At 41.5% G+C, this 27783-nt stretch overlaps 1 protein-coding gene across 3 annotated transcripts in view; it reads right to left on the reverse strand.

Moving 5' to 3' along the window:
- Window positions 1-2618: 2618 nt before the first annotated feature.
- LOC131431528 (zinc finger protein ush) overlaps window positions 2619-27783 on the reverse strand; it is a 598378-nt gene continuing 573213 nt past the window's right edge. For 2 of the 3 annotated variants that reach the window (XM_058597308.1, XM_058597309.1), the window contains exons 2-9: window positions 12241-13402; window positions 11999-12175; window positions 11601-11933; window positions 10556-11537; window positions 10279-10493; window positions 3756-4074; window positions 3529-3683; window positions 2619-3452 (exon numbers count right to left, since the gene is read on the reverse strand). In XM_058597308.1, coding sequence (XP_058453291.1) covers window positions 2984-3452; window positions 3529-3683; window positions 3756-4074; window positions 10279-10493; window positions 10556-11537; window positions 11601-11933; window positions 11999-12175; window positions 12241-13402 — 3812 coding nt within the window. In that variant the 3' untranslated portion in view covers window positions 2619-2983. Of the gene's footprint in view, window positions 3453-3528; window positions 3684-3755; window positions 4075-10278; window positions 10494-10555; window positions 11538-11600; window positions 11934-11998; window positions 12176-12240; window positions 13403-13536; window positions 13643-27783 lie in introns of those variants that run through there. The other variant, XM_058597310.1, reaches the window with a different exon arrangement.

Below are 27783 nucleotides of genomic sequence, written 5' to 3' on the forward strand. Positions count from 1 at the left end.
GCCAACATTGATTCTGACCACTACCTTGTCGCGGTTTGTATGCGCTCAAAACTATCGACGGTGCACAACACTCGTCGCACAGGAACGCCGGGATTCAATCTCGAGCAGCTACGTAGCGTTCGTACTGCAGAGGAATACGCACAACAACTGGAGCAAGTGCTCCCAACGGAAGAGCAGCTTGGCGCGGCGACTCTTGAAGACGGCTGGAGGAACATAAAGTCCGCCGTGAGTAGCACTGCTACAACCGTTTCAGGTACGAGGTTATCGAATCGAGGAAATGACTGGTTTGACGGCGAATGTCAGCAGTTGGTCGAAGAGAAGAATGCAGCAAGGGCGAGGATGTCGGAGATAAGTGAGGAGATCGGCAAGCTGAGGAACAACAAAGCCGCGGGCAATGACCAGTTACCAGGCGAGCTGCTCAAACATGGAGAAGAGGCACTGGCTAGAGCGCTGCGCTGGATGATTTCTAGGATTTGGGAGGAGGAGATTCTACCGCAGGAATGGATGGATGGAGTGGTATGTCCCGTCTACAAAAAGGATGATAAGCTAGACTGTTGCAATTACCGCGCAATCACATTGCTGAACGCCGCCTACAAGGTACTCTCCCAAATCCTTTGCCGTCGTCTATCACCAATAGCTAAGGAATTCGTAGGGCCGTACCAAGCGGGATTTACTGGAGCCCGCGCCACTACGGATCACATATTCACGATAAGACAAGTACTCCAGAAGTGTCTGACGCGATTGGTCAAAGCAACGATGGATAGAGTGATGTGCTACGTCCGAGTATCTGGGACGCTCACGAGTTCCTTTCGAATCTCGGAGAGGGCTACGTCAAGGTCTTTCTTGTATCTTGTTCAATATTACCCTGGAAGGTGTGATTCGAAGAGCGAGGATCGACACGAGTGGCACGATCTTCCGAAAGTCCGTACAACTTTTTGGCTTCGCTGACGATATTGATATTGTAACACGTAACCTTGAGAAGATGATGGAAACCTACATCTGACTGAAAGCTGAAGCTAGACGTATCGGACTGACCATAAACGTGTCAAAAGCAAAATACATGAGAGGAAGAGGCTCTAGAGAAGAAACACTAGATCTCCCACCACGAATATTGACAGACGGTGACGATATCGAGGTGGTTGACGAGTTCGTGTATTTGGGCTCACTGGTGACCGCCGACAATGACACCAGCAGAGAAATACAGAAACGTATTTTGGCAGGTAATCGTGCATACTTTGGACTCAGAAAAACCCTTCGATCGAGAAAAGTACGCAACCGCACGAAATTGACCATCTACAAAACGCTCATTAGATCGGTTGTTCTCTATGGCCACGAGACCTGGACTATGTTGGCAGAGGATCAACGCGCCTTCAGTGTTTTCGAAAGAAAGGTACTGAGGACCATCTATGGCGGAGTGCAGATGGAAGACGAAACGTGGAGACGGCGTATGAATCACGAATTGCAACAGCTGCTAGGAGAACCATCCATCGTACGGACAGCTGAAATCGGACGTCTACGATGGGCTGGGCATGTCATAAGGATGTCGGACGACAGCCCAGTGAAAATGGTTCTTGAATCTAATCCGACTGGTACAAGAAGAGACGACGAGCAGCCATGGACCAAGTTATGTGATACAGAAAAGGACATCCCAGGCCTATAGCTGTTAGGTAAGGTAAGGTAAGTAAGTCTGTGATACAACACTATCAACAGAGATAAGCCATGTTCCTTTTTTTCTCAATTTTATTCTTCCGTTCTCGACCGGTTTTCCTCTGTTCCGTTTGTTATGATGTTGCTTCAATTATTATGCTTTTCTAGTCGATAAATAATAATTTATTGTCATTTGATGTTTTATATATTTTTGTTTTATCGATTTGTTGTTACATTCAATCACAACGTACGCCAAATATATGAAATTTACATCGAATTTACACCTCTCGGAGTGTGATTTTGATACTAGGAGTTCGTCGGTTGTTCTGTTGGTTTTTGAAGCCCCATATTAATCTTCGCTTTTACAGCAACAGGAAAACATAGTTTTTAATCAGTTTGATAAAATAGTTGTGGTAATATGGTAGAGTTTTATATGGCAATTTGCTTACGTGGTTTAAATGTATTGTACAGGCTTCTCAGCAGCTGAAGGGAAATCTGTAGTTTACTATTGGTAAAAAGTGTTTTTTCTTCTAAGGTGGAATTTTAAAGTTATATTACTACTACTTGCTACACAGATTACTTTCACTTTAGTAGGTAAATTCGAGTTTATGACTTACAACGACGGGCGCGTTCTGCTAGTAATTTTGTTTTTTTTACACAGATTTACATGACAGTGTATCATAGTTGCTTACAATAACCTGCTACTAAATGCAAACATCGCTTAAGTCTTGATTCAAATTGGAAGGTTATACGTATTGGGTGGAACTTAAAACAGTAAATTTGAAAAAAAACAATGCGCTAACTTTGGTAAAACATTACAATTAATTAATGAAACAAACTTTTGCTGTCGCGAGTTACAAACGGAAATGTTAACTCATGAAACCGTCGGTCGACGAGTGACGAGGGCCAACGGAGACCAACATGCACAGTTATTACACCTTATCCTCTGTAATTGTTCATTATACACAGCATTTGAGCTTCTATGAATTTAGTTTATTGTAATTGATATTACCTTCAAGATTAGTAAGACTAACTGTTAGAATGTTAAGATTCCAGTCCTTAACCTACAGGTCAGTTATTACAAATATAACACAGTAACGTTAATGTTTTTTTAGTAATGTTTGTTTGTGTGTTCTAGTTTCGATTCTGACCTCTCTGCTATAACGATAGTGTGATAAAACCGTATACATTTTGCTGTGTATTTGTTGCGTAAATTCATCATATCAATCATTTTTCGTTTGTTTTGCGTATACAATTGCCACTGTCCCATTTTTTTTGTTGTGTCTCTCGCTTAGATTTACTTGCTTTGGAAACGAATGGTTCTGGTCGCTTCATTTCAAACAGAAGTTTCGGTTGCCCTGGTAACTGCTAACACACTGTTCGGTGAGCCGCTAGTAGCCGCCCGGATACTGGCCGGGGCACCGCCTACTGATGTCCCACCATCCTGTTGGATATTTTTACAGTAAAACTTCTTGTGGGCAATGTACGTATTGACATAGTTGAAGGTAATATCGCACGGGGCGCAATAGTTGGGACCGCTGTGATTGATTTCTCCCAGAAAGGATGGTGGCGACGGTGTCTTCGTTTGCTGCTGGTGATTCGGGGAGTTTTTGACGAGAGATTTCTGTTTGACTTGTTGAGTTTGATTTGCAACTAATGCGGGGGGCGGTGGAGAAGCCATTGTGCCGGGACCGGTCAGGTCCGAGGCTTCGGTTTTTATAATCACTTCCGGTTCTTCCATGACGACATCCACGTCGACATCGGCGTCCTCTGGTCGATCATCTTCTGGTTCTGTTTTTATGACACTGATGTATGAAAATTAAGAATATAGATTTTAGCAGTGGGTCGAAAGAAGATTGAAAAGTAAGTTTATTTACTTACCTATTTGTAGTCGGCCCAGGTGTGCTGCTCACCGGCGGTCGTGGCGTTGAGTTACCACTGTCTCCATTGAATATCAAAGATTCACCACCTTCGCCGATCAAGGGCGAGTTGCTTGGTGGACGTTCGCGACTATGCACAAACTTGATATGTTTCGCCTGAGAGGAAAAAAAAGAGAAACATTAGAAAAGACTCCAATTTTTTTTTGGTGGGCAAACTTTAATACATACCACATTCATTTTATAAGCCGAATAATACGGACACAGTTCGCAGAAAGTCATCTGTCCTGCTCCGTGCGTCGCCTGGTTCAGTTTGTTGTCTCCGATCAGCGGCGGCGGAGGTAACGGCGGCTGTTGCGATTGACTAGCGGCTTGCGCAACCGCGGCTGCTTGATTCATTAGTTGTGCGGCGGCTGCAGCTGCGGATGCTACGGCAGCCGCAGGCGGTATTTCGATGCCATCCTCTTCCAGGATGCAGGTGATGTAGTTCTCCTCGTTAAAGTCGTTGGACTTTTTGTCGAAGTGCATACGGATATGGGTTCGCATGCCACTGTTAGATAGACCAATAAAAAAGATATTCGTTTAGGACTGATCTGATTTTTGATTAGGTAAAAATTGGTTTGCCTGCCCACTGAATATTTTTTGTGCTTTAATGGGAATCTCAGAAAGTGTATGCACTCACTTGAACACCGTCACTCATGTTTAAGCTTGTACTAGCTGAATCGTACTCAAGTTTGCACACAAGCGAAGTGTATAAGTTTGAACATCGTGTTTCAAACTCATACGCAAACCTTTGATGCGAACAGTTCGGTGGAGGGTTTGCGCTTCGCTCTTTTCAAAATTATTTCAACTAAAATTTCATGGCATATTTTTCGAGTACAATAAGAAACATAAAGAAGTAACGTAAGACTGTAAAATAAATCCAGTTTTAATTCACGTAGCATTGTACTGTAGCCGTTTTCACATTACACATATTCTCATATATATTACTATGGAATTCTTCAAAATAACTTTCCTTGATTCGTGAAACAAATAAATTTGTTCGGGTAACTACATACAAAACCTAAAATTTGACATTGGCTTTTAGATTGGGATTCAAGTTCACATAGATTAGATTTTTTACGTTACATGCACCGTCGCTCTTAAGGGGGAGTAGGGTATAAATGATGAAAAAAATCATCATTTTTGCGAATTTTTTTTCAGAACTATCGTTCAACAAAATAAGTTCAAATGTTTTGCATGATAAAAAGCATTATTTGAACAACATTTTGTAATTTTTTCGCGGAAAAATATTGAGCAATAAGTCGGCGAAGAAGTATTTTTAAGGACGCTACTTAAAAATCATGTATTTGCGGTGTCCACTGTATCTTAGCGCAGACTAATCAGAAGTGAACAAATCAAAGCAGCATAGTTAGAATAGAAGTTTTTCTAGACCCCAACGTTTCTGTTTGATTTATTTTTAATTTTTTGAACTTTTGCTGGTTGTTCAAAGTAAAACTACGATTTTTCCATTTCGTAGCTGTAAAACCTCCCCAAAGTAACAAACAACTGAAAGGAAAACGTTGGGGTCTGTAGAAAGTGTGTGCAAAGTTTGAAAAAAAAGGTGCAGTAGTTTTTGAATGACGATGGACACGGACTTTCAAAACTTGCTTTCGAGAAAAACGCGTTTGAATTTTTTTTGCCAATTAATTACTCTAGGGAGCCCGTAGGATATAATTTTTTCAAAAAATCATATTTTGTCTTTTGCATTTTGTTATAATGAAACATTTCAATAATGTTTTGTCAAGTTTATAAGTCAAATGAAGCAGGAATCTTGGGCCTGTGTGCCGAGCTCTTACTTCTTAGCAGTATGAGAAAAGCAGAAGTAAAGGCCTATAATTTTCAGAGTTCCGATAAACTTGAAAATTTCACAGAATATTCTTGAAAAATTTTACTATAAGAAAATACAAAGAAAATAATAAATGATTTTTCAAAAAATGCGCGCTATATTTAAACCACTTGAGTTGAACGAATCGTCGCACAAAGCATAACAGGCAAAACTGACACATAGAAACCAGAAATAATTTCAGTAGTTGAGCGCAGCGGGTTTACCGCACGTTTTGTTGACTTGTAAAAAAGAGACTCATACTGATTCGTAATGGATTTTCGAATATTTCACAATTTTAATATAATGTATTTCAATCTTTATTGTTATTGATTACTATTACACTAGAACTATGAGCCATCAGTATTCATACTTGTCTTTTTTTATATGTAATTTTTGCTCACGATATAATGAAAAGTTTATGAAATTCACTTGAAACTTTTTCAAATTTCGATTATTTCGGCTAGAGTTTTATAGTTTCGAGATGCCTTCACAGATTCTTTGTGAAATTTCACTTTAAACACTGTTTTTCAGTTCTAAAATCCCCATGGAACGGAACAGTAACCGTTTAGACATTTCAAAAACCACGGCTCGGCAATGCAAAATTTCAAAATTTATGCATTCCGCCAGTCATTTAGTAAGCAATCATTTTGATACTCAATTAAGCACGTGGTTCGAAATGATGAATCACGTGGATTACGTATGCATGTGAAATATCCAGACAAAACATCTCGTTGCGCGTCAAAGAAAAAATTTGTTTTCACCGATCTAGTATTCTCTCCTTAGACGGCCAAGCAAGTATATGCAACTCGTTGCGCGCCAAACATCAATCGTAGATCTAGCAATCGTTGGCGACTTTTTCAGAGAAAAATTCCATTGTCCATACTAAACAACTTTATGGATAATTTTTTTGATGTACGAACCCGGTGGGGGTAAAAAATGATCAAACAAAAAAATAATCATGTAAATCCGTCCATCCATTGCGTGATGCGATTACAAAGAATCATCTCATATATAGACGCTCGGGTAGACCTGTGGAAGCCGTTACACCGGAAAATGTGAGTGAAGTGACAAAAATTATAATGAAAGATCGTAAAGTGAAGCTCCGTGAGAATGCTGAGATGACACAGATATCATATGGAAGTGTATTTACTATCCTTCATGAAAAATTGAGCATGAAAAAGGTTTTTTCCAAGTGGGTGCCGCGATTGCTTTTGATGGAACAAAAACAGCCTGCCACAAGTCGATGAAAACAATGGCGAAATTGAACGAATTGGGCTTTGATCTGCTTCCCCACCCCCCATACTCGCCAGATTTAGCCCCCAGTGAGTACTGGCTCTTTGCTGATCTTAAAAAAATGCTCCAGGGAAAAGGATTTGGCTCAAATGAGGATGAGGTGCCATCTCTGCTTTAGTCTCGGGACTTATTGATCCATGTGTTAGTTCATGCTAAACGGCGTTTATATGTTCGATCGAAAAAGTGCATTGGAGTAAATCAACCAGCTGGAAATAAAACAAAATCACCCGGAATGCAAAAACAAACCCACCATCCAAACTGCGGAAGTCAAAGCATTTAATCTGCTTTTTTCACTTAACCGCTTCCTTTCAACGGGAGTGTAGTGAAACAGAACACGTAAGGATATAGAAAACAGTATGCATTGGGGAGCAATACTTTCTTGTGCATGTCCCCCCACACCTCATGAAAATCGACATAAAACGAATTTCAAAATAAAGCCTTGTTGGTGACTGTCTCGAAAGTTGTTGAATTTGGAAAGAGCCATTGTTTTTTGTGGCTAGCCATTCTCATATTGAAGGGAGTAGAACAGCTACCGATGAGAGCAAACGGCGACAGTTACGAGAGAAAATATTTATGAGAACTATGATATTTTTCATTCGCTACAGTCACGGCGAAGTACAGTCGGCGACTACTGCCATTCGTGCGGTTTGACTGTCTGCTGTTTCGTACCGTTTCCAGTACCGTTCGCAACCCTGTCTATAGCGCAAAAATCCACAAGACTTATGAATGATTTTGAGAAGGTGTGGTCCGAGATAGTTACCTTACTTAGATTCGTGGAGAACCGAGTACAGCTTCTAAAACAAACTTACTTTGGCTATACAGGTTTCGGTATCAGATTCTAAAAAGCGGTCTTAAATTCCAAATCGGAACTCACATCGATTTTCCACAGATGACTTGAGGTTTGGGAACAGATAATTGTTCGAGAAGGCTAAATCAGGAGAATGGGCAGGTAATTGTAACCATGAACCGTTTATTTTAACCATGGTAGCGATGCAAGGCGAGGCCCTCTCACTGCAATTTCGGTCTTTAATCGCTCTATCATGATCTTTCCGACCCATTGATTGCCTTCCTTCTGGCGTATAATAATCGATCCAGCCAAACGTGTACTCGAAGTGCGCATGCGTTTATATTTTCAGTTCTAAAATCTCGAATGAAATGCTTGATAACTATGGTAAGCTCGCGCACTAAGTGTCTTTTTCTTATTGTCGTTTGTTTTCCCCCGGATTGAACCTCCATTTTATTTAGTTTTGATACTGTTCGTTTCGAATCAAATATTTTTTTGTTTCTGTTTCTGATTTCGGGAGGGACCAGAACCCCTCGGACCAGAAGACTATTCATTTGAATCTAAGGGAGTGGAAATCGCAAAGCAAAGTTTTGGCATTACATTTATTTTGTGTAATTTGGCCTTTCTGTGACAACACAGACATTTTACGTGATCGACGAACTGAGTCGAATGAGATAAGGAGTGTATCGAAAATAAGCTATCCACAATTTTTTCTTTCAAATTTTGATATAAAACGATATTTTATTCAAACTAAATAATGATCCTTTATTGTACGGTACGAGGTTAAACTTGAGCATAATGAAAACCGGATGAAATTTAAGTTATTCCTTCACGAATTTTCGAACTTTTGATCGAACGCTCTTCATCAAGTTCCGGACAAGTGTTGCATCGCATTTCTTGGACGCTTGAGTCCAAATTTTTTTGAACTCATGTATGTTCCCAGCTGCCTAACCAGTCTTCTTGAAGACCCTCTTCACGATTGCCCAGTAACGTTCGATGGGTGGAAGCTGAGGGCAATTTGGTGGATTGATATTTTTTTCAACGAAATTTATACCCTTTTCCGCAAGCCAATTGAGAGTGGTTTTGGCATAGTGAGCCGACGCTAAATCCGACCAAAACCAGTGGAGGTGTACTATGCTTCTTATATAAAGGCAGCAATCTCTTCTGGAGACACTCAGATCGATAGATTTCTGCATTTATAGGTCCGGCAGCGTGAAAAATGGTTGACTTCAAACCACATGAACATATTGCTTGCCATACCAGTACCTTTCGACCAAATTTCTCACTTGAATCGACTTGTCCGCATCGCTCACATCCTCCCCAACGACGACAGTAAAGTATTGTGGGAAGGGGTTTTGAGTTCCCCTTTACATAAGTCTCATCGTCCATCAAAACGCATGCATCCGGACACGGCAAAAGACGTGAATACAATTTCCGGGCCCTTGTTGCTGCTCGCTTCCTTTGTACTACACTTTGTTTCGAGATTTTCTGCTTCTTGTAGGTCTCCAGGTGATTTCGCCTCTTGATACACTGGATCATTCCGGCACTCGTTCCTGCTCTTTTTGCCAAATCACGTATTGACATTGATTTATTTTTCATGATTAGCGATACCACTTTCTAGTCCAGTTTCGGTTTGGCAGAACCGGGTTTTCTGCCTCTTCCTGGTAGCTCATCCAAAGAATAGTGTTCCCCAAACTTATTAATGATGGTTTTAACACTGGCATGATGATTTCCAAACCGCTTCGCCAATTTTCGCATAGTAATACCTTTCTCACTTAGCCATGTGTCCAGAACCTTAATTTTCTCTTCCTTTTCAATACGCGACATTTTAAAAACGCAGAATTTCAACCGCACAAACAAGTAAACAAACGAAAGCTGACAGCCAAACGCACAACATGCTGTGATCTGAGCATGAAAAACCATCACAAATACATGCATACAACACAAATATATGTGGATAGCTTATTTTCGATACACTCCTTATGACGCCCTTTCCGAGCCACCGTTAGAAAGTCTGTTTTCAAAGTGATTACATAGCCTTTCTATATGATAAAGACAAAAGAAAATAATGTTATTAAACTGAGCTAGTATTAGACTCTCTAGAAAAGTTACAATAAACATCCGCCCTGAGAAAACTGCGCTTCTATCGAAATGACACTTTAACGCAATAAAGCAACCCGTTTGTCACCATTTACGACATGGAAGCAGGAAGCTAGCGGATCCATGCTTGGCATTTTTTTGTCGCCTCTAGGTTGGTCCCATTGAATCGCAATCTTTTGTTTCACGTGAATCAGTTATCTCAATTTATTAATGAAAATGAATCAATTTATTAATGAATGATAAGAGTGTTGATTCTGAATATGATTCTTTTCAAAGAATATGATTTTGGTTGGTAGTTTGCATTTTCTCAGTTTTTTTTTTGTTTGGAACAAGGTACAGGTCATTTTGATTAGAAATTGAGCTACGGTCTTCGTAACCAGCAAAAGCTTCACAAATTATTGAAGCACTTTTTTTCTTGTTCAAGTCGGTGAAACTCCTGCTACAGGAATAGATGTTGAAGACAGTACATTATTGATGATAGAATTTAAAATAGAGGCTAGCACCGACACATCAGTTTGACAGTTGAAACTGTCAAAAGTAGCTGTCTAGGATTTTGAAAATCTCTAATCCGCTCAAAATGCGAACGCTTTTCTTTGGGATGCAAGAAGACGTGCATTTCAAGATATTGAAATTTCTCACCCGATTTCAGAATTACAAAAAAAAATAACCTAACGTTGAAAGCCCATCCTAACTTAATAAAGTGCACTTACCGTAGGGTGTTCCCCTTGTACCGACAGATGGTACACCGGAAGGCTTTCACACCGCCGTGAGTGTCCATGTGACGGCGTGCTTCCGTGGAGTTTGGACTGATGGCTTCGCAAATGGGGCACTTGTAAGCGCCCTGACCCGCCACAGTGCATGGTTGGCCTGGTTCATGCATACTCTTGCACTTGGAGCACCTCTCCTTCTGTGGTGTTACATTAGTCTACAAAAAAAAATGAGATTAAAAAAGATTTTACTAGTATTCGATTGTCCTCAGAAACTTACCGGCATCTGGACGTCAACCCGTTTCGGACAATAGTACATTTGATGGGCAGTGAGATTATCCAGGGAGGTGAACTTGATCCCGCAAGCGGCACAAATCAATTGTTGATATGCCATCGCCTGTCCAGGGCCGGTGTGCGGTCTTTGGGTTCCACTCGGATTTGCACTGCCACTCGTATTGGATGGACTGGCCGCTTGCGGAGAAATTGGCGGACTCGCTTTCGAACTGTCACCATCGCCGTCTAGGTTTCGAGCCGAACAGTAGTGCTTCTTGTGAGCCAGATAGTTTTCATACTTGCAGAACACGATGTTGCACTCTTTGCACTTGGAATCGCCTTGTTTGACGAAGATCTGCGGAGTGCTGGAAAGTACCGGTACCTGAACATTATTGGTCGGTGAGATGCTGTTCAACAGAGGAGACATTTGTGGCTGAGGGTGATTTTTGTTGGGCATGTGATCCACGTTGTTGCTGTTGACCGTAGACGACAGTCGGAATGCGAGTTCAACGCCTTGCTTCGTGAGTAGCTGAGAGTGAGGGAGAATGTTGAGGTTCAAGTTGAGAGCGGGATCCCCGGCTGAAAGGCGCAGAGCGATGTCAGCGGGGAGTAGGGGACGCATCAGCAACTGTTGCTGCTGCTGCTGCTGTAGTGTCAGTGGAGATATTGAGACAGATCCATCGCGATCACTTCGGGAACCAGTGACACTTCCACCGGAGCCACCACCTCCACCGCGTGGACTGTTGGATCGCCGCTTGGGAGACGGTGTCAGTGGAGGACTTCCGGGTAACGATGGCGCACACACGATCTGTTCGGGGGTGATCGAATCACCACTGACCGAGAGATTCTCTTTACCCTCCATTAGACTGTCGAAATCCATCCGGAGCTGGTCCACTGATATGGCTGAGGATAGGGAGAGAGATCGTTCGCGGAGATTCCCACCAGGAGATAAACGTCGTACCGAAAGATCCAACGGCGTTGAAGATTCTCTGTGGATGAGCAGTCCCATAAGAAGTGTTGTTCATTTTGGGCGTAAAGAATCTCAAACTTACTTAACATTTTCTCGTTTGTTCACTGCCTTCAACACCTCTCCGGTGCTGTTGGAGCTGTTGTCGCTTCCCACATTCGGTGTCTGGACACGTGATTGGGAGCTGGAGCTTCCGGAGTTTGCCTGTGAGTTACCATGGTGACCATGCGACGGAGCTTGCGACGGCTGTGGCTGCTGCGATGTGACTGCGTTGGCGGCGACAGTCGCGGCAGCTGCTGCTGCTGCAGCCGCGGCCGCCGTAGCGGAAGCCAACGACACGGCAATAGGCTGCAGTGTACCGTTTTGGAAAAAGAAACAGGCAGACTCCGGATTCGATATGCCCGGTGCCAGGGTGGACCTGCGGATAATGGGTTTAGGGTTGCGCACTTTCCAGGAGAATCGGTTTCGATCTAGGATACTTACAGCAATCCGGGAATGACGCTGGCGCCGCGAATAAGCGAATATGGAATAACTATGATGGGATTGGTTGGTAATGCCAGGAACGGTTGTTGTGGTGCTACAGGCGGTGTCTTGGGAACATCCGGAGGGCTCTGCGAACCGGATTTCTGCGGAGGCTTTGGTGTACTGTTGTTCGATTGACTGCAAATACAAGATCCGTTTGGGGTTTTTTTTCTCAACGGGGGAAAATGAGTACAGGCACTTACCCGTCTCTGTGCCGGGAGCTACAGTAGTGTTGTTTATGCGCCCGGTAAGTCTTCGTGCTGGAGAACCGAATATCACAATCGGAACAGTAACGGTCGACTTGCGGAGGCTGCTGTTGCTGCTGCTGCTGTTGAAGCACGGCGGCGGCTGCAGCAGCCGCCGCTGCTGCTTGGGCCTGGAACTGTAACTGAAGTTGTTGACTAGCTGTACTGTCATCGCCGTTGGAAGTGTTGGAGCTCGGAGCGGGTGATGACTGGTGCATGCGCATGTGTCGGTTTAGAGAGACCTTCTTGTCCGCACTGTACGAACACTGGGTGCAGGCGTACTGCTTGCCAGTTTTAGCCGCCTTTGCCGGTGGCTCAGAACAGTTGGGATCGTTGGAGTTGGCATTCTTTCCGCCTCCGCTGTTTTCGTCGGCATCCTTCCGATGTGAACAGTAGTAGGTTTGATGAGCTTCGAGCGTTGATGCCGACGAAAACCGAATGCCACACGGCCCGCACATGAACATCGGTATCCGAGGGGGAAGATCAACGTTTATCGGAATCGTGATATCGGGTTTGTTTGCTTTCCGAATGACTGGCTGTGGCGGAGGGGCAGCACCGACGAAATCCGGCTCGATAGATTTTTCGAATTGACTATCATTTGCTGCGGTTATGTTCGTAAGATCTTTCGCGTCCGGATTAGCCGCCGGGTCGGAAGCTAATGCAATATTCAGTCTAAGCATGGGTATCTGAGCGGCGCTCAGCCTCGGAGATTTACTGTTCTCATCCTTGCCGACCCCATCCGGTGATCTGTGCTGGTTGTCATCCAGCAGGCCGGGTTCGATCTTGATTTCTACCTTTTCCGATGGGAACGGATTGTGATCCGTCGTTTCTGCTCGGAATGTGTTCGAATTGGAAGCGGTAGGGGAGGCAACCGACGGGGATCTGCTACTGTTCGGTGCCGCCGGTGACAAACCGGAATCCTGATCCATTGAAGGATCTTCCTCCGGCTCGTTCTGATTCGATGCCGGCCGTGAGTTTATCATGTCCGTTTCGGGTGCAATTTCGCTGCCGTTGGATGTGCTGCTGCTACTGGCGCTGGATGAGGAGTTCACTTGTTGTTGTTGTTGTTGTTGTTCCTGCGGTAACGATTGCTGCTCGTCAGCAGCTTCCTCATCGTCTCCTGCGGAAGTAAAATAAGAGAGAGAGAGAAATGATTAATGAGGCTTGAACCACACGTGGAAGTACATTCATATTTTTTTTTCAATATGCAATTTCATAGAAGACGGTGTGATTTAATGCTGAACATTCGTTTACGTTCGAATTCAAATTGAATCGTTCATCATTGTCGACCCGTCGTAGCCCGTGAGCAAGCCACTGGAAACCACTCGACAGGAAACATTCTCAATCTTGTACTGCTGGAAGAAGTATGCAACTACATTCTCTTAAAAAAAGAGACACGGTCTTCATCATTTTAAGCTACAAATCACCGCGCTTGCTTTGTTCAGATTTTTTCCCTCCTTCCGCCAGAATGCAGGCAGCAAGCCGTGATCCATGGTTGATTAAAAATTGACCATTTCACCCGTTTTGTTTCTGGCTGCCTTGCTAGGTCCTAGGTATAGTCAGGCCATAAACGAATCGCCCGGTTGAAAGGAAAAATTCAATCACCTGGGACGGCTAGGGACTTGTTGTTTCTGCCATGCAGTTTCTTTCGAACATGTTGCAAGATTGGAAAAATAACCTTTGTCACGATGCTTCTCCCCGGTTTGGGCTCGAACAAGCACCCGCACCAGAAACATTTTGTATCGCACGAGCCCCGTGTAAAACAGAATGCAAAAATTTATGCTTATGATTGGAAACATAAAGTACCATTTAATCTGCCACAGCTCCGGGCTTTGAGTAACGCGTTTGTGACATTTCACGGCCCAGCGTGAGTTACTGCACAGTTGTATGCTTTTTTGTTTCTTTTTCTCCAAGTAGATTGATGGAATCAAATGTGGATCCGTTAAACCAAATGCTTTCAGAAGTCGGAACATCTGAATTTGAATATACAGTATGAGTACACCGTAGCTGACGACTCCGATGACTGATTGGTACTTTTGTTTTTGCCCTGCTAGAAATTAGTTCTCAGACACCTTCTGCGGGTCAAGATTGGAACTTTCCAGATATGAGAAGCACCAATCCGTGCAGTGTCTCCGGCCCAGATAGGGACTAATTAAGGAACTCGAAACTGAGCTATGCAGGAACAAATTACTTTGCACTTCTCTCTATACCCTCTTCGTTTCAAGTCAAGTCTAGAGAGATAGTAACTCCACGAGGTCCGCGAGACCGCGAATGGCCCGCGAGATCGCAACATCGTGAATCGACTCATTATTTTATTTGTCCTTTTGTTTGCAAGCACAAAGATTGCTGCTTTTCTGATTTTCAGTTTTTGTTTTTGTTGCCGGGTTTTGCTTCGAATCGCCTTTTAATTCATTCAAATCTTTCAGCAATGCGCTGTGACCCTGGCAACGTATGTGATTTCGTGCATCACAGGACAGCTCCTTCCGCCGCGAGAACCGTCATCGTCATTAGCGGCATAATACCCTGGCAGATTGAATAGACACGATAGCCGCTCCGAAGTACAATTGTACAGTGAGTGTGACAGCCAGTGGAACTCGGGAACGGATTCTAGAGGGTAGGGGAAGATGGAATTTCGGGGAATTATCGAAACCAGTAATTTTGTGATGATCCGCAAGTGACAAGTTTTAATTCCCACATCATAGGTTACTTGTTGACGTGAATGTTTAGTGCGTTGAGCGAATGCCTGGCCGATATCACCACTCGAATAAGAACGAGCTTCCTTTCAGGATTCCTCAGGTCAGGTCCGAAGATGGCCTGAATGAGATTAGGTCGAATATTTAGTGGTATATTGTTTAAATTCTACATATCCTTTAAAGCTATCGAAAAACTTTTCCTACTTCATTGTTTAAGCAGTTATTCTCGGTATGAAATCTTTTTTTTAACATCTACTTTTCGTCATATGGTTTGCTGATTTTGGAAAACGAACACTCAGTGCAATAGTAGATTGTTTCAACTAATGAGTTGATAATAGGTATATATAACCAATATCAAAATAACTGTTTCGATTACCGTTCGGTTTAGATAATCTAAAAATATTTTATTTTTTGTTTGATAACTTATAAGATTTATAATGAAAACATACAGTTCATAAATGACGAACAAATAAAAAACAAATCATTTATTCACCAACCGTGTTCTTGGTTAACCTGGACTCCGATTTTAATCTTTACCGGCATAACTGATCGTAGAAGCTTCACGAGCCAAGCGTCTTGAATCAGTGCCATCACCACTGGAATCACTAGCACCGTCTGCATTTTCTGCGTTAGCAGCAGTATCAATGTCCAACAAAAGACAATTATTCAGCTGCATACTTTTGAGAAATTTCCTAAATTTGTCATATTTTTCGAAGTTTACCTTCGTTACGTACGGAAGTGACAGTGCATATTCATAACCGATGCCAGTGTCATTTTACTGGACCGCAAGTGATCGACAAATATCCAACAAGTCGTTGTAGCATCTCTTCGAGTTGATCGTTTTTTCGATTGTGCGATCGTTTGCTTTATGGCTTTATTTTTACTAAGAAATTGACACACATTTTCCAATTCATTAGCTTTTCATCCGTAACATCGACACTTTTATACTCTCCCTGCATTATACAGTTGTCGGAAGCACTTTCAAGCAAGATTTCCCAAACACTCCTGGTGGGTAAAATGTTCCGGAAAGTAGTCCAGCTGTTGAGTTCGACGACTATCCGCCTCGTTTTCACAGTAATTTACCATTCGGAAAATGTTCAGATGAGCCTGTGTAGCTTCATACGGTATGGAATTATCTAAAAGACAAACGATGATATTTGATTTGTTTCTCAATTAGAGAACCGATTAGTTCACTTACAATCCATCGTTTTTCTTAAAGCATATCCGAGTAGTTATAAAACAGTATGCAGGTCGTAATATTACTATTTCGTACTACTCTTCCGACTTCGCTTGTGAATTCTTAGCCGTCTGTTAACAGACAAATCAAAAAAATAATAATAATAATAAACAGTAACTATGGTGAACTAGTTTTTACTATTCAGCGTTGCTAGTTCTATAGAAAATTCGTTAAAGTACATTGTCACTCTGACAGTCTGGTCTGGTCTATCCCTATCCGGGAAAGTACTCGAATCCCACGCATTAAAAATCACGATTTAGTAACTTAAAAAGTGTACAGGATGCATTAATTTTTGGCATTAAAAATGCCTTACTCTTCACTATACGGGGCCGGGGGTCAATTAAAAGTTTCAAAAATAGCCGCGTAACCTTTTTGCGTCATAATTGTGAACGTCAATAACTCAGTCATTTGTTGATGGGTTGACATAATTTAACAACCAATCGATTCGGAAATTTTAAACTAAACATGTATGACAACGTCGTTTCAGTATTTCAATAGCATACTATTGAAAAAATGGCTAGAATTGACCTATGTTTTCATCCACCAATCCCAGCTGACCAAATTGAGGTCATTTTCTTGTTCGGCATAGGAGGCTTTGTGTCAGGCATAAAAAAACCGCATCATTCTGCCTAGTTTGAAGAGAAATCTATAAATATATGATGCAAATCATTTCTTGATTTCAGTTGATGCTTGACTGTGAATGAAACAAGTAGCTCGTCCAGTGAGGTGATGACTAGATTGTACATGCGTTCGCTCGTTGGATTGTCGCTTTTGCTAACTCTTCACTCTACGAGGCTGGGTGTCAGTTTAAAAAAAATGCAAAAATAACCGCGTAACCTTTTTCTGTCATAACTTTGAACGCTTTGAGCTCAGTCATTTGTTGATGAATTTATATAATTTAACTACCAATCGATTCGAAAACATTTAACTTAAATTTATGCGGTAGGGTGATTTAAGTATTTCAATTGCATACCATTGAAAAATTGGATTAAGTTGACCTATATTTCCACAAGCCAATGACAGTCGTAGTGAATGATGTCAAACTCTCATCCGATTTGCGCAGTATGAACTATAGCACCAAAAGGAATCTATAATTATATGTTCGAATACATTTCTGCTTTAGTTTACCCATGGCTTATCTTGATTCTCCGGTAACGAACAGACCAACTTAGAACTATCATCGATAGATTTTTCGAACCTAATTTGAAGCGCTTGTATTTCTGTGACTTATTGATAAATTTCCTCATTTAACTTGATTCGAAAAAAATTAAAAATGTTTTAATTTGTCAACGGGTAGTCTGCATACTGAAATCTCCATTTACATACGAACAACACAGTGGCGCGCAAATAGATTCAGTATAAAGTTGTGTTATGATGATAATCATAGGTACTTGTTCTTCATTAAATGTTCCTAAACAGAATGAACTATCTCACAGCATAATTCCTTAAGCCCTATTATTGAACTAAACAATAATCGTGTAACCTAATTGCATAGTTAGAAATTGATTTAGAATCTTATAGAAGGGATCCAGACTAAGTGTAGCAAAAATAATGCAATGAAAATCGTTATGCAGTATCGATTTGCTGTTGTCCCACCAGGAATAAAACGCTTCAAAAGATTCGGAACTTAGTACAAAAAAGTTGCATAGACTCAAATATATAGAATTATCAGATGCAATACAATACAGTATTAGAGATAAACTGAAGACAAACTGATCTGCGATTTTACATGTATCATTTAAATCCTTACTAAACTCGGGTTACCGCCAGTTTCAGTTAAATTATCATTTACATCAAAACGACAAGTGTCTTATCACTACATGCGTTGTAACAATGACAATGTTCATTCATGTATTAATAAAATCAAGTTACAATATGAACAAAATTAAGGAATTTGGTTGCGTAAACATTGGTTCCTTAATATGCAAAAGCGAAAATCAATTAAAGTAACAAAATATGTTCTGCGGACTGTGTCACATATTTTCTTCCTTGGATTGCTGCCATTCTATTTTCAGACACTTTCCGAAGATTATCGACGCTTTTTAACGGGAGCGAGTCATATCGCCGAAAGCCATTTCGCCGAAGGCCATTTCGCTGAAAGTCGTTTCGCCGAATAGGTCATTTCGCCGAAAGGGTCATTTTGCCGAAAGGGTCACTTCGCCGAAAGAGTCATATCTCCTACATGTTATGTCTCCTGTATAACTGATGTGACGCAGCCACATAACCGAAGCCAAGAGTCGGCCGCCGACCCGCCGTCGGAAGCGACGGTCTCTTGCATACAAACCTGTAACCGCCTCGTTTGCCCGGTCTACTCAAAGCTAGGTTTCTTTGCTTCAGTTAGGTCCGAACGAGCGGTAGCGAGGTCGGACAGCACATGAACCAAAACGATGTGGCGTAGCCGCATTAGATATTTTTTTTTGTTTCAATTATAGAGGCTTTAACATTAATGTCACTCACCTCTTCGAGCCAGAAAAACTTTCTGACCCTATGTGCGGGGTTGGGAATCGAGGCTGCGCAAAAAGGCATCGACTTACCCATCACGCTACACCCGTCCCCTGTATAGATATTTTTTCATTTTCACTTGATAAACGGAAAATACCGCCTACATTTGCTTGGTAGATACACTTATGCAATTTCTTTGATGCTTAGTAGCTAATAGTCAACAAGTTTTCTTGGGAACTACTTTCTGAGGTTCGTGAATCAATCTTTATTCAAGAGTATAACAGTCAAACATTATTCAAGAAGTACAATGGTAGGTCAACAAAACGGGCGTTAACGCTATCATCTTTCGTTTGTCTTTAATTCTAATTACGATTTTAAGACGTTTTCAGGATTCGGCGAAATGACCCTTTCGGCGAAATGACCCTTTCGGCGAAATGTCATTCGGCGAAATAACCCTTTCGGCGAAATGGCTTTCGGCGAAACGGATTTCGGTGAAATGGCTTTCGGCGAAATGACCGTGATCCCTTTTTAACGAAGGATCAATAAAATTACACTATTATTGAGTTTATTGGTTGACGGTTATTAAAATTTTTCAAATCCACATTTTTCTATCAAAATATTTAAAATTGAGTTTGTACGTTCTCTGTCTTGAAAATTATTATGATATAAAATCGTTTCACTTTTCCAGATTTATATCTTGAGATTGTTCGTATCCAAAATCGATCTTTTAAGTAACTTTGAAATCATCATAATTGACTTTCATTCAAAGGATATTTTCCAAAAATTTTCAAATGTAAAAATTTGTTGAAGGCATAAAATAGAGTAGAATCAATTGTTCTGAAAGAATCTAATTGTCATTTTGATCATTCGCCAAAAATGTAAACACTAAAAGTAGAGAAAGTTTGTAATTTGTGACTTTTAGTGCATCATCATATTTATTTTTGTATTTACCTTAGAATTATTTCATTTTTAATGTAATCGTGATCGGTCATGTCTTGCATACAACCTTCTAGTTTTTTTGTTTCGATTATAGAGGTTTGAACCTTAAGGTCATACACCTCTTAGGATTAGAAAGGCTTGGGAATCGAACTCCCGGACAGATCCAACCGAGCAAAAAAAGGACAGTTAGCTAGGGGCACACAAAAAAATCTTGCCCCGGGCCCATTAATACGTAAAAGCGGCGCTGGTATAAACCTATATTGCCCAAAAGCAGTGAAAATGACTAGAAGGGACGGCCGTGCATGAAAAATCAACAATATGACATCATGTTGATGAAAACATAGGTCGATTCCAACCAAGTATGCTGTTGAAATACCGAAACCACGTTGCCAGGTGATACAGGTAATAGGTAAAATCAAGTGAAGGGTCTTGTAAGTGAAGTGAATGTGAAAGTGGAAGTGAGAACGGTAATAAGGGCCCCAGGGTAGCTTCACCAAACAAACACTTTTCACGAAACTGTGTTGGGATTGCACTTAGCAATGGGGGGTGTGAGTAAACCCGATATAAAAACTTCCCGACCGAATGCGAAACTTTCATTTTGTATGGAAAACTAGACCTCAATCGAATTCTAGAATGGAAATCTCACACCCTAACGAAGCATCCGGATTCGATCGAAACACAGAATCGCGGTGATTACATGTGTGATGTTATATTATTCAAAGAATCAGAAATGAAAAAATCCTGCCGTGGTTAAAAAAATCACAAGGTTATCCGAATTAGGTAACATGCCCGGCTTATGCGACTTCATCAGTGTTTTTTTTTCTTCTAGTACGGCACCGCGTAATCCAACACAATAGCTCTAGCAAAAATGTAAACCTACAAATGTTGGAAATTCACACTAATTTACTAGGAAATATGCAAATCTGGTATCTGGTCTAATACATTGACAAGAGCGAAAATAATTTACGTCCGATGCCTACTGCGATTACCAACGGTTGTCATATTTCGCGTCAACGATTGTTTTGTACTACAAAGTATAAATTAGTAAATGAACATCCTGGATGCAATCGACTTCGAGATTCGATGGATTTCGCGTTAATTTAATTACACTTTAAAGGTGGTATGTAAATTTCTATGGTCTAAATACATTGCATTGCGTAAAATCGGCGGCCACAGCTCAAGAGAAAACCCAACGCTCAATTCCAACCACCAAAGTTGACTCCTTACCAACCGAACCGACGGGACGCTCCACCGTCGCGTCATACAGTCAGGCACCCAGTCATTCGGAAGCCCGAAGGCTACAATCAGCAACGGCATCACCTTCGCAGTTTACGCGAGATTTCGGAGCCCGGAGAAAGAATGCAAAACAGGTAAGAGAGAGCCTCAGCTGCCATCGCCACATGTGGTGATGATAATTTCCACCTGATAAAAAGGCGAAATTACACAATTAGCACTCTCAAATTGTATATTATTAAAATAAATTATTTTAGCCTCTCAACGCGCGCCCGGTGTCGCACCCCATTCCGATGCGCAAAGAACGGTTCGATGGACTGCGGCTGGTGGCGGTCGTGGCAAGGCAAGGTACCTCGTAAATAATAAATTGATGCTAATAAAATGAACAAGCTGGCTCTACCTTGCTTCGAATGTACGCAAATCATGCCGCAGAGCCCACGGCAAATTTGCTGAAAGACGTGATTTTTATCCAATCGGCTGGTTTGGGAAGGGGGGGGGGTGGCGGAATCAGGACCACCTGGGTGCGATTAGTGGGCTATTAGACAAGCATACTTCACACCATCTCCGCCATTCGTAAACCGATCCGGCATCGATCGGCGGGCGGCGAGGCTTCGCCAACAACAATTTATAGCGATTTAAGTGTTACATACTTGCTTGCCCCGGGGTTAGACTCGCATCGGTTACGAGTTGATAATGATGATGATAATGCTAGTATAATACGACGGTGATGGTGATGATGATATGCATGCTCATCATAATTAGCATAAAACTTCATTCACGAGAACGGACGCTCGGCGAATGGTTTCGCAAACCGGTTGAATCTGTTGCTAATAGAATACAGAATGGAAATTATTCTATCACAGCTTATGACGGGGAGAGAGAGATCTGAATTAAATCTTCAAACGATGTTCACGAGACTCACTTAGCAGAAACAACGGGTCGAGAGAAACTCCGTTATCAATCCAAAGCAACTGGATAAATTCATTAGCCCTGGTTTGCTTTCCTATGCTTTTGTCCAACGACATTCACCGGAACCCGTATTGACTTCATTCTTTCGATTCGAGCTTGAGGATGGTTGTCTAAATTAAGTCATCAATATGGAAAATAAATCCTGAAACCGTGCTCTTCTCAGCGGATCTTCATGCCTCCAACAGCCAGCGTAATGAAGAACTCATCCGGCTTTTCATCCACTCCCGAGTATGATGGCAATATTGGCAGTGTCCACATGGTATTTAGAAAAGTCTGTTCCAATAACCACAGTCAGCTCTCTCTCTCTGTCTCTCTGCAAGCAGCGGCAATGGATGGCGATGCTGATGCTGACGTGCGATTAAGGGTCGAGACACATTGTGAAATGTTCTGCCCTCGTGTTTATAGAAGCAAAGGACTCGGGGAGATCCATCCTTACTTTATGGCAATGGCAAAAACCCGGTACTACGGCGGATCGGGTGGCAAACGAAAATTAGTAACACGCTCAAGAACTGCGATCTCTTCATGAGGCTGATTTCGTGCGGAAAAGGAGGCCTCTCTGTCAGCATGTGGGAGTAATCTACCGTCTTTTTGGTTCTCGCCGTTACCGTGTTTTTTTTTCACTACCATCATTCCGTGGTAGGCTCTGTGTACGGAGCATGATCTGTCCCCAGCGTGCTTCCGCGCGAACTGTACGAAATCTGATCGAGAAAAAAAATTCTTCAACATTGCATTCCATGGCCAGGCAGAGCGCGATGGTTGTTCGTGTCTAGATTTTCGTAGAAACATGGGAAATATCGGGAATTATGGCCTTGTAGCTGATACTTTCAGATATATCACTTTACACTTCGAGTGTTTGGTTTCCAGAATAAAAAAAATCATTACGATGTGACAAATAGTGCCCATTTTTACGTAAAAACCCTTTGTCTCAAGAGCCTTTTTAGTGTTTTTTCTTCGAATCAGAGAGGACTCCTATTTTGCTAGTGCACTTAATTAATTTCTATGCCTAGTTTTTACACTTTTATCTACTCTTTTTCGAACTGTTGAATGGTTTCGGCTGCCGAGACATGTTTCCTAAAATGTGCCTTCGTTAATACCCAAAATTCCTCAATTGGTCGAAGTTGTGGGCAATTTGGTGGATTCATGTCTTTTGGACCAAAGTGACATTTTTCTACCGTTGATTTCGAGTAGTAGCAAGAAGCAAGATCTGACCAGAAGGCAACAGGATCCTTGTGGCTTCGAATCATGGGTAGAAGTCGTTTTTGTAAACATTCCTTGATGTATATTTCGCTTTTCATTGAAGCAGTGGTGATGAAGGGTTTCGAAATCTTACCGCAGCTACAAATTGCTTGCCAAACCATAGCTTTCTTACCAAATTTATCGACTTCAATCGATATCTCGGACTGGTTTAACACTTGCCCTTTTCGCACCGTATAATTTTGTGGTCCCGGCAAGGATTTGTAATCGAGTTTCACGTAGGTTTCGTCGTCCATGATTATGCAGTTCAAACTTCCAGCAAGAATCGTATTGTACAGATTTCGAACCCTCAGCCTGATCGATGCTTTTGGTTTCGAACTACGTTTTGGTTGTTTCTGTTTCTTATAGGTTCGAAGATTCAAACTTTATTTAGCACGAAGAACATATGACTTCGAAGTGCTCACTTTTTTGGCCACATCCCGAACTGAAACCTCCTTCTTTTGCTCGAACGCTTTCAGTATACGTTTATCCAACTGAGGGTTAGCAGGACCTTTTTTGTCGACCCGTTTTCGGTTTATCCTCAAAGGTGTTATCCTCACCGAACTTCCTGATTGCATTTCGCACGGCTTTTTCGACGTTGTTCTGCTGAAAGTCCATACATTTCGAAACAAACTAATGAAAACGAATAAACAACTGCACAAGTGGTTAAAGAAGAGTGTAAACAACAGGACGCAGCCCTAAAAATTGACAGATTCTGAACCATTGTGAAATGGCAGCGCTTTTTAGTTGCGTCCATACTATCTGGTACAGTCTTTGAACAAAAATTTCGATGAAAAGCAGAGTAAAACTTTTTTTAACCAAACGATGTTTATGGTGTAAATAATATGTCCAGTTAAATAATAAACTTGTCAAAATGGTTTTCAGTGAAACGGCTCAGATAGTTTAATTTTCAAATTGAGCAAATGTGCAATACTTTTTTTTCTAAGCGGCAAAGATTTTTCATCCAAGAAAAAAACGGAACAATGTTATTCTGCCAACAGAATGAAGCTTCCAAAATTGATTGAATCTAATTAATGTTAACAGAGTATGAGTTGAGTGAGTTTTTGAGTTCGTGAGTTCTTGAGCTCTTAAGTTCTTGAGTTCTTAAACTCCTGATCTCTTGAACTCTTGAACGCTTGAATTCTTGAACTCTTGAACTCTTGAACTCTTGAACTCTTGAACTCTTGAACTCTTGATCTCTTGAACTCTTGAACTCTTGAATTCTTGAACTCTTGAACTCTTGAACTCTTGAACTCTTGAACTCTTGAACTCTTGAACTCTTGAACTCTTGAACTCTTGAACTCTTGAACTCTTGAACTCTTGAACTCTTGAACTCTTGAACTCTTGAACTCTTGAACTCTTGAACTCTTGAACTCTTGAACTCTTGAACTCTTGAACTCTTGAACTCTTGAACTCTTGAACTCTTGAACTCTTGAACTTTTGAACTCTTGAACTCTTGAACTCTTGAACTCTTGAACTCTTGAACTCTTGAACTCTTGAACTCTTGAACTCTTGAACTCTTGAACTCTTGAACTCTTGAACTCTTGAACTCTTGAACTCTTGACCTCTTGAACTCTTGAACTCTTGAACTCTTGAACTATTGAACTCTTGACCTCTTGAACTCTTGAACTCTTGAACTCTTGAACTCTTGAACTCTTGAACTCTTGAACTCTTGAAATTTTGAAATGTAATCTTGAAATCTTGAACTCTTGAACTCTTGGGTTCTTGAACTCTTGATTTCTTGAACTCTTGAGTTCTTGAACTCTTGAGCTCTTAAACTCTCAATTTCAACTCAGCACTTGGATTTTTGGAATCTGAGATAAAAAACACGACCCTAATAGAGAACATACGAACACGAAAAAAATTCGTGAAAAATCCACCGGCATTATCGCCGCGTGATGTGGCACCATAATCCAGAAACAATTTAATAGCATACGACAAAGCAATTTAAAATCGCCCCGGAGAAGGCGCTAATTGCCGTAGGATGCAGCAAAAAAAAAAAACCAAATCACAATTTTTGTGACACCTCACAGCTGACTGACTGACTAACTGACTGACGTACGGACAAACAAACAGACTGTGATGAACAGGGATGAAGAATCACTCAGTCCTGCTTTCTCTCGCTATTTTGTATGTGGAAAAATAATACAGCTTTCCCGCGGTCAGGAAGCGGAAGTGGGATGGTTGAAAAAAAAAACTGTCTTATCTGCTCATTCGCTTTTATTCGCCATCAAAATTATTACATAGCCGAACAGAATCCTAGCACCGGGCGAGGATGGACTGCGCTGCTACACTTGGTGGTAATTCACGAGCTGGGCAGCCACGCGAATGCGGCGGAAAATCGGTATCTTTCACTCCGGTGACCACCAGCTGAGAATGGAAACCGACAGAAAAAAAGTGCAAAGCTGGCAAAATGAGGGTTGCAACTCTCATAAAAATTAAAGATAACGTCCCGATAGCGCAGGTAGCGGTTTTAAAATTACATCAATCATAAAAGTGAGAGAATCCACCACCGAACCAGGGCGGTTGCAGCACCGGCAGAGGAGAGAAAAAAAACGTGTAACATGCCTGCAGGGTAGGCAACGCGCGAAGCATACAAAATTCTGCAACGGAACTTGCGTTTTGCTGGTTGCATAAAAAACGGGCGCGCCTTCCAGTGGAGAAGAGTGAGAGATAACCGAAAAAAAATATGATGAAGCAGCGACAAACAAACAAAAAAAAAGAAACGGCCAACGCCAACCAGTAGTTGTTCCCTGGCGTAAATGCAGTGGAAAAATGAGAACTTTTTTCCCACCGTCATAGCGAAACTGTTGAGATGAAACGGGAAGATAGATAAAAAAAAAACAAACTGCCAACGGTATGAATTGCGCTGAAGTAGAAAAAATTAGCGACTGATTTGTCAAACTGCCTAACGATTGGAAGATTACAAGAGTCGATTCTGGTTCGGGCAATTCTTGCAAACAGGGCGAATATGTTCTTCTAGGAATGTTGGATCAGTTGGTAAGCGACGTGGACTTTAAGGGGGTTGAATTAAAATATGTGATATTAGTTTTAAAACACTAAACGTCAAATTCAACCGAGCAAAAAAAAAAAAAGGTTTTATTTCAACCCAAACAAATCCTCCACCGTGTTCTTATCGACTGTTGCCAATCGGCCATCGGACGCGCTAAAATTTATGTTACTTGCTGCTATTTGTCCCGCGCGTTCCACGATCTCTCTGACCACCGGACACACACACACACACACACACAAGTCCTATGACTCTTTTCCAAAAAAAAATAAAACAGCTCACCTCTTATCTTTTTGGTTCGATCACTGGTGAGAGAGAAAGCACAGACAAAAAAAAAAGACACGAACAACAAAGCAACAATCGTAATTCTACTAAAAATTGCGAATCTCTCCACGTTGCTGCGACATCCCGACCTACCGCCTTTTTCTACCGACCACCATCGGAGCATCAGAGTTCGAGATAGGGGACTCAGGTAAAACTACGGTGATTTAGCGATTTCGGTGAACATAAATTGACAATGTGATGATGGGCCCGATTGGTGGATGATAAACGTTTCGTTCAATTTTGTGGACTGCCGGTGGACGCTGCGTGCGTGTGTGTGTGTGTGTGGTCCAGTGAACCAGAACTCCGCACAAACTCCTGGGACAACAACCAACGTTTCCCGACCTCCCTTCCGGATCTCCGGCTAATGGAAGCTAATAGCACACGCATTTGTACGATAGTAAATGTATGTAATTCAACTTCCCAAATAACAATAAAATTGCTGACTATCAAACATCATTATCAGAGGTCGGTCCGACGATAAGCCTTTGCTCATCAATAATCTAATACAGCCTGGGGGCGGTGCGTTTCGCTCGTCGTTTCCGCTGGTTGCCGTTCCCTCAATAAGAGACTGGACTGGATGAATAGCTAAATGCGAACCGACGCGGTGGTTCAATTGGGATGTTTTTTTTGCAAAATATTTAGTGAGAAATATGTTCTTACTTCAGAGAGAAAGAGAGAGAGAGTTCAATGCTTGAATGAGACGACGAACTCGTACAGATTGATAAAAAGATACGCGGTGTTAGCGATCAATGTGCTTTGATCTGGCAGTATGGCGTCGGGAAGGTAATAAAAGACCAGACAAGACTGGCTTTTCTTCTAGCAATAAATGGTGAAACAAAAAAAAAACTTTGTTGGTATTTGTCATAATGTTATCTTAGGGGAGTTAGTTTTTATTTCGTAAGAAGAAAGCTTGGTCGCCGATTGAACTGTTTATTTAGGATTTGTTCCTGAAGGAAGCAAATAAAATTTTACCATTTGGATCTTTTGATTTTTTTTCTGTTAATTCGTATGTTGACGCATACATTCAATATGAGGGTTAGAAAACAAATGTTTTCTCATTCAATATGGTAAAAGTACGGATCAAAGCAGCCATTGGTGGAATACTTCGGATCGGAAAGCACCATGGTAAAAGACCTTTATTGCGACTTTCCGGCATTCTAGAGAAAAAGGTAAAAGTTGAGTTGATAGAAGAAAGACCCTTGTCACGTTTCCACTTTTCCGTTCTCTAACTAAACATCGTTACTCTTCCTTGAGTGTTTCTGCTAATAAATTGCACAGTGGGGAAAAATGGACCAAAAACGCAACGATTTTTTGGAGGAATGATACAGCTACCACAAAGCACTTTTTTGGTATAAAATGGTCAGTAAAATCGATTTCATGTATTTAGAAGGACCGCACGAAACGCTATCATGTTCATTTTA

The sequence above is a fragment of the Malaya genurostris genome, chromosome 2 (assembly GCF_030247185.1).
Source record: "Malaya genurostris strain Urasoe2022 chromosome 2, Malgen_1.1, whole genome shotgun sequence".
NCBI classification, from domain to species: Eukaryota; Metazoa; Arthropoda; class Insecta; order Diptera; family Culicidae; genus Malaya; species Malaya genurostris.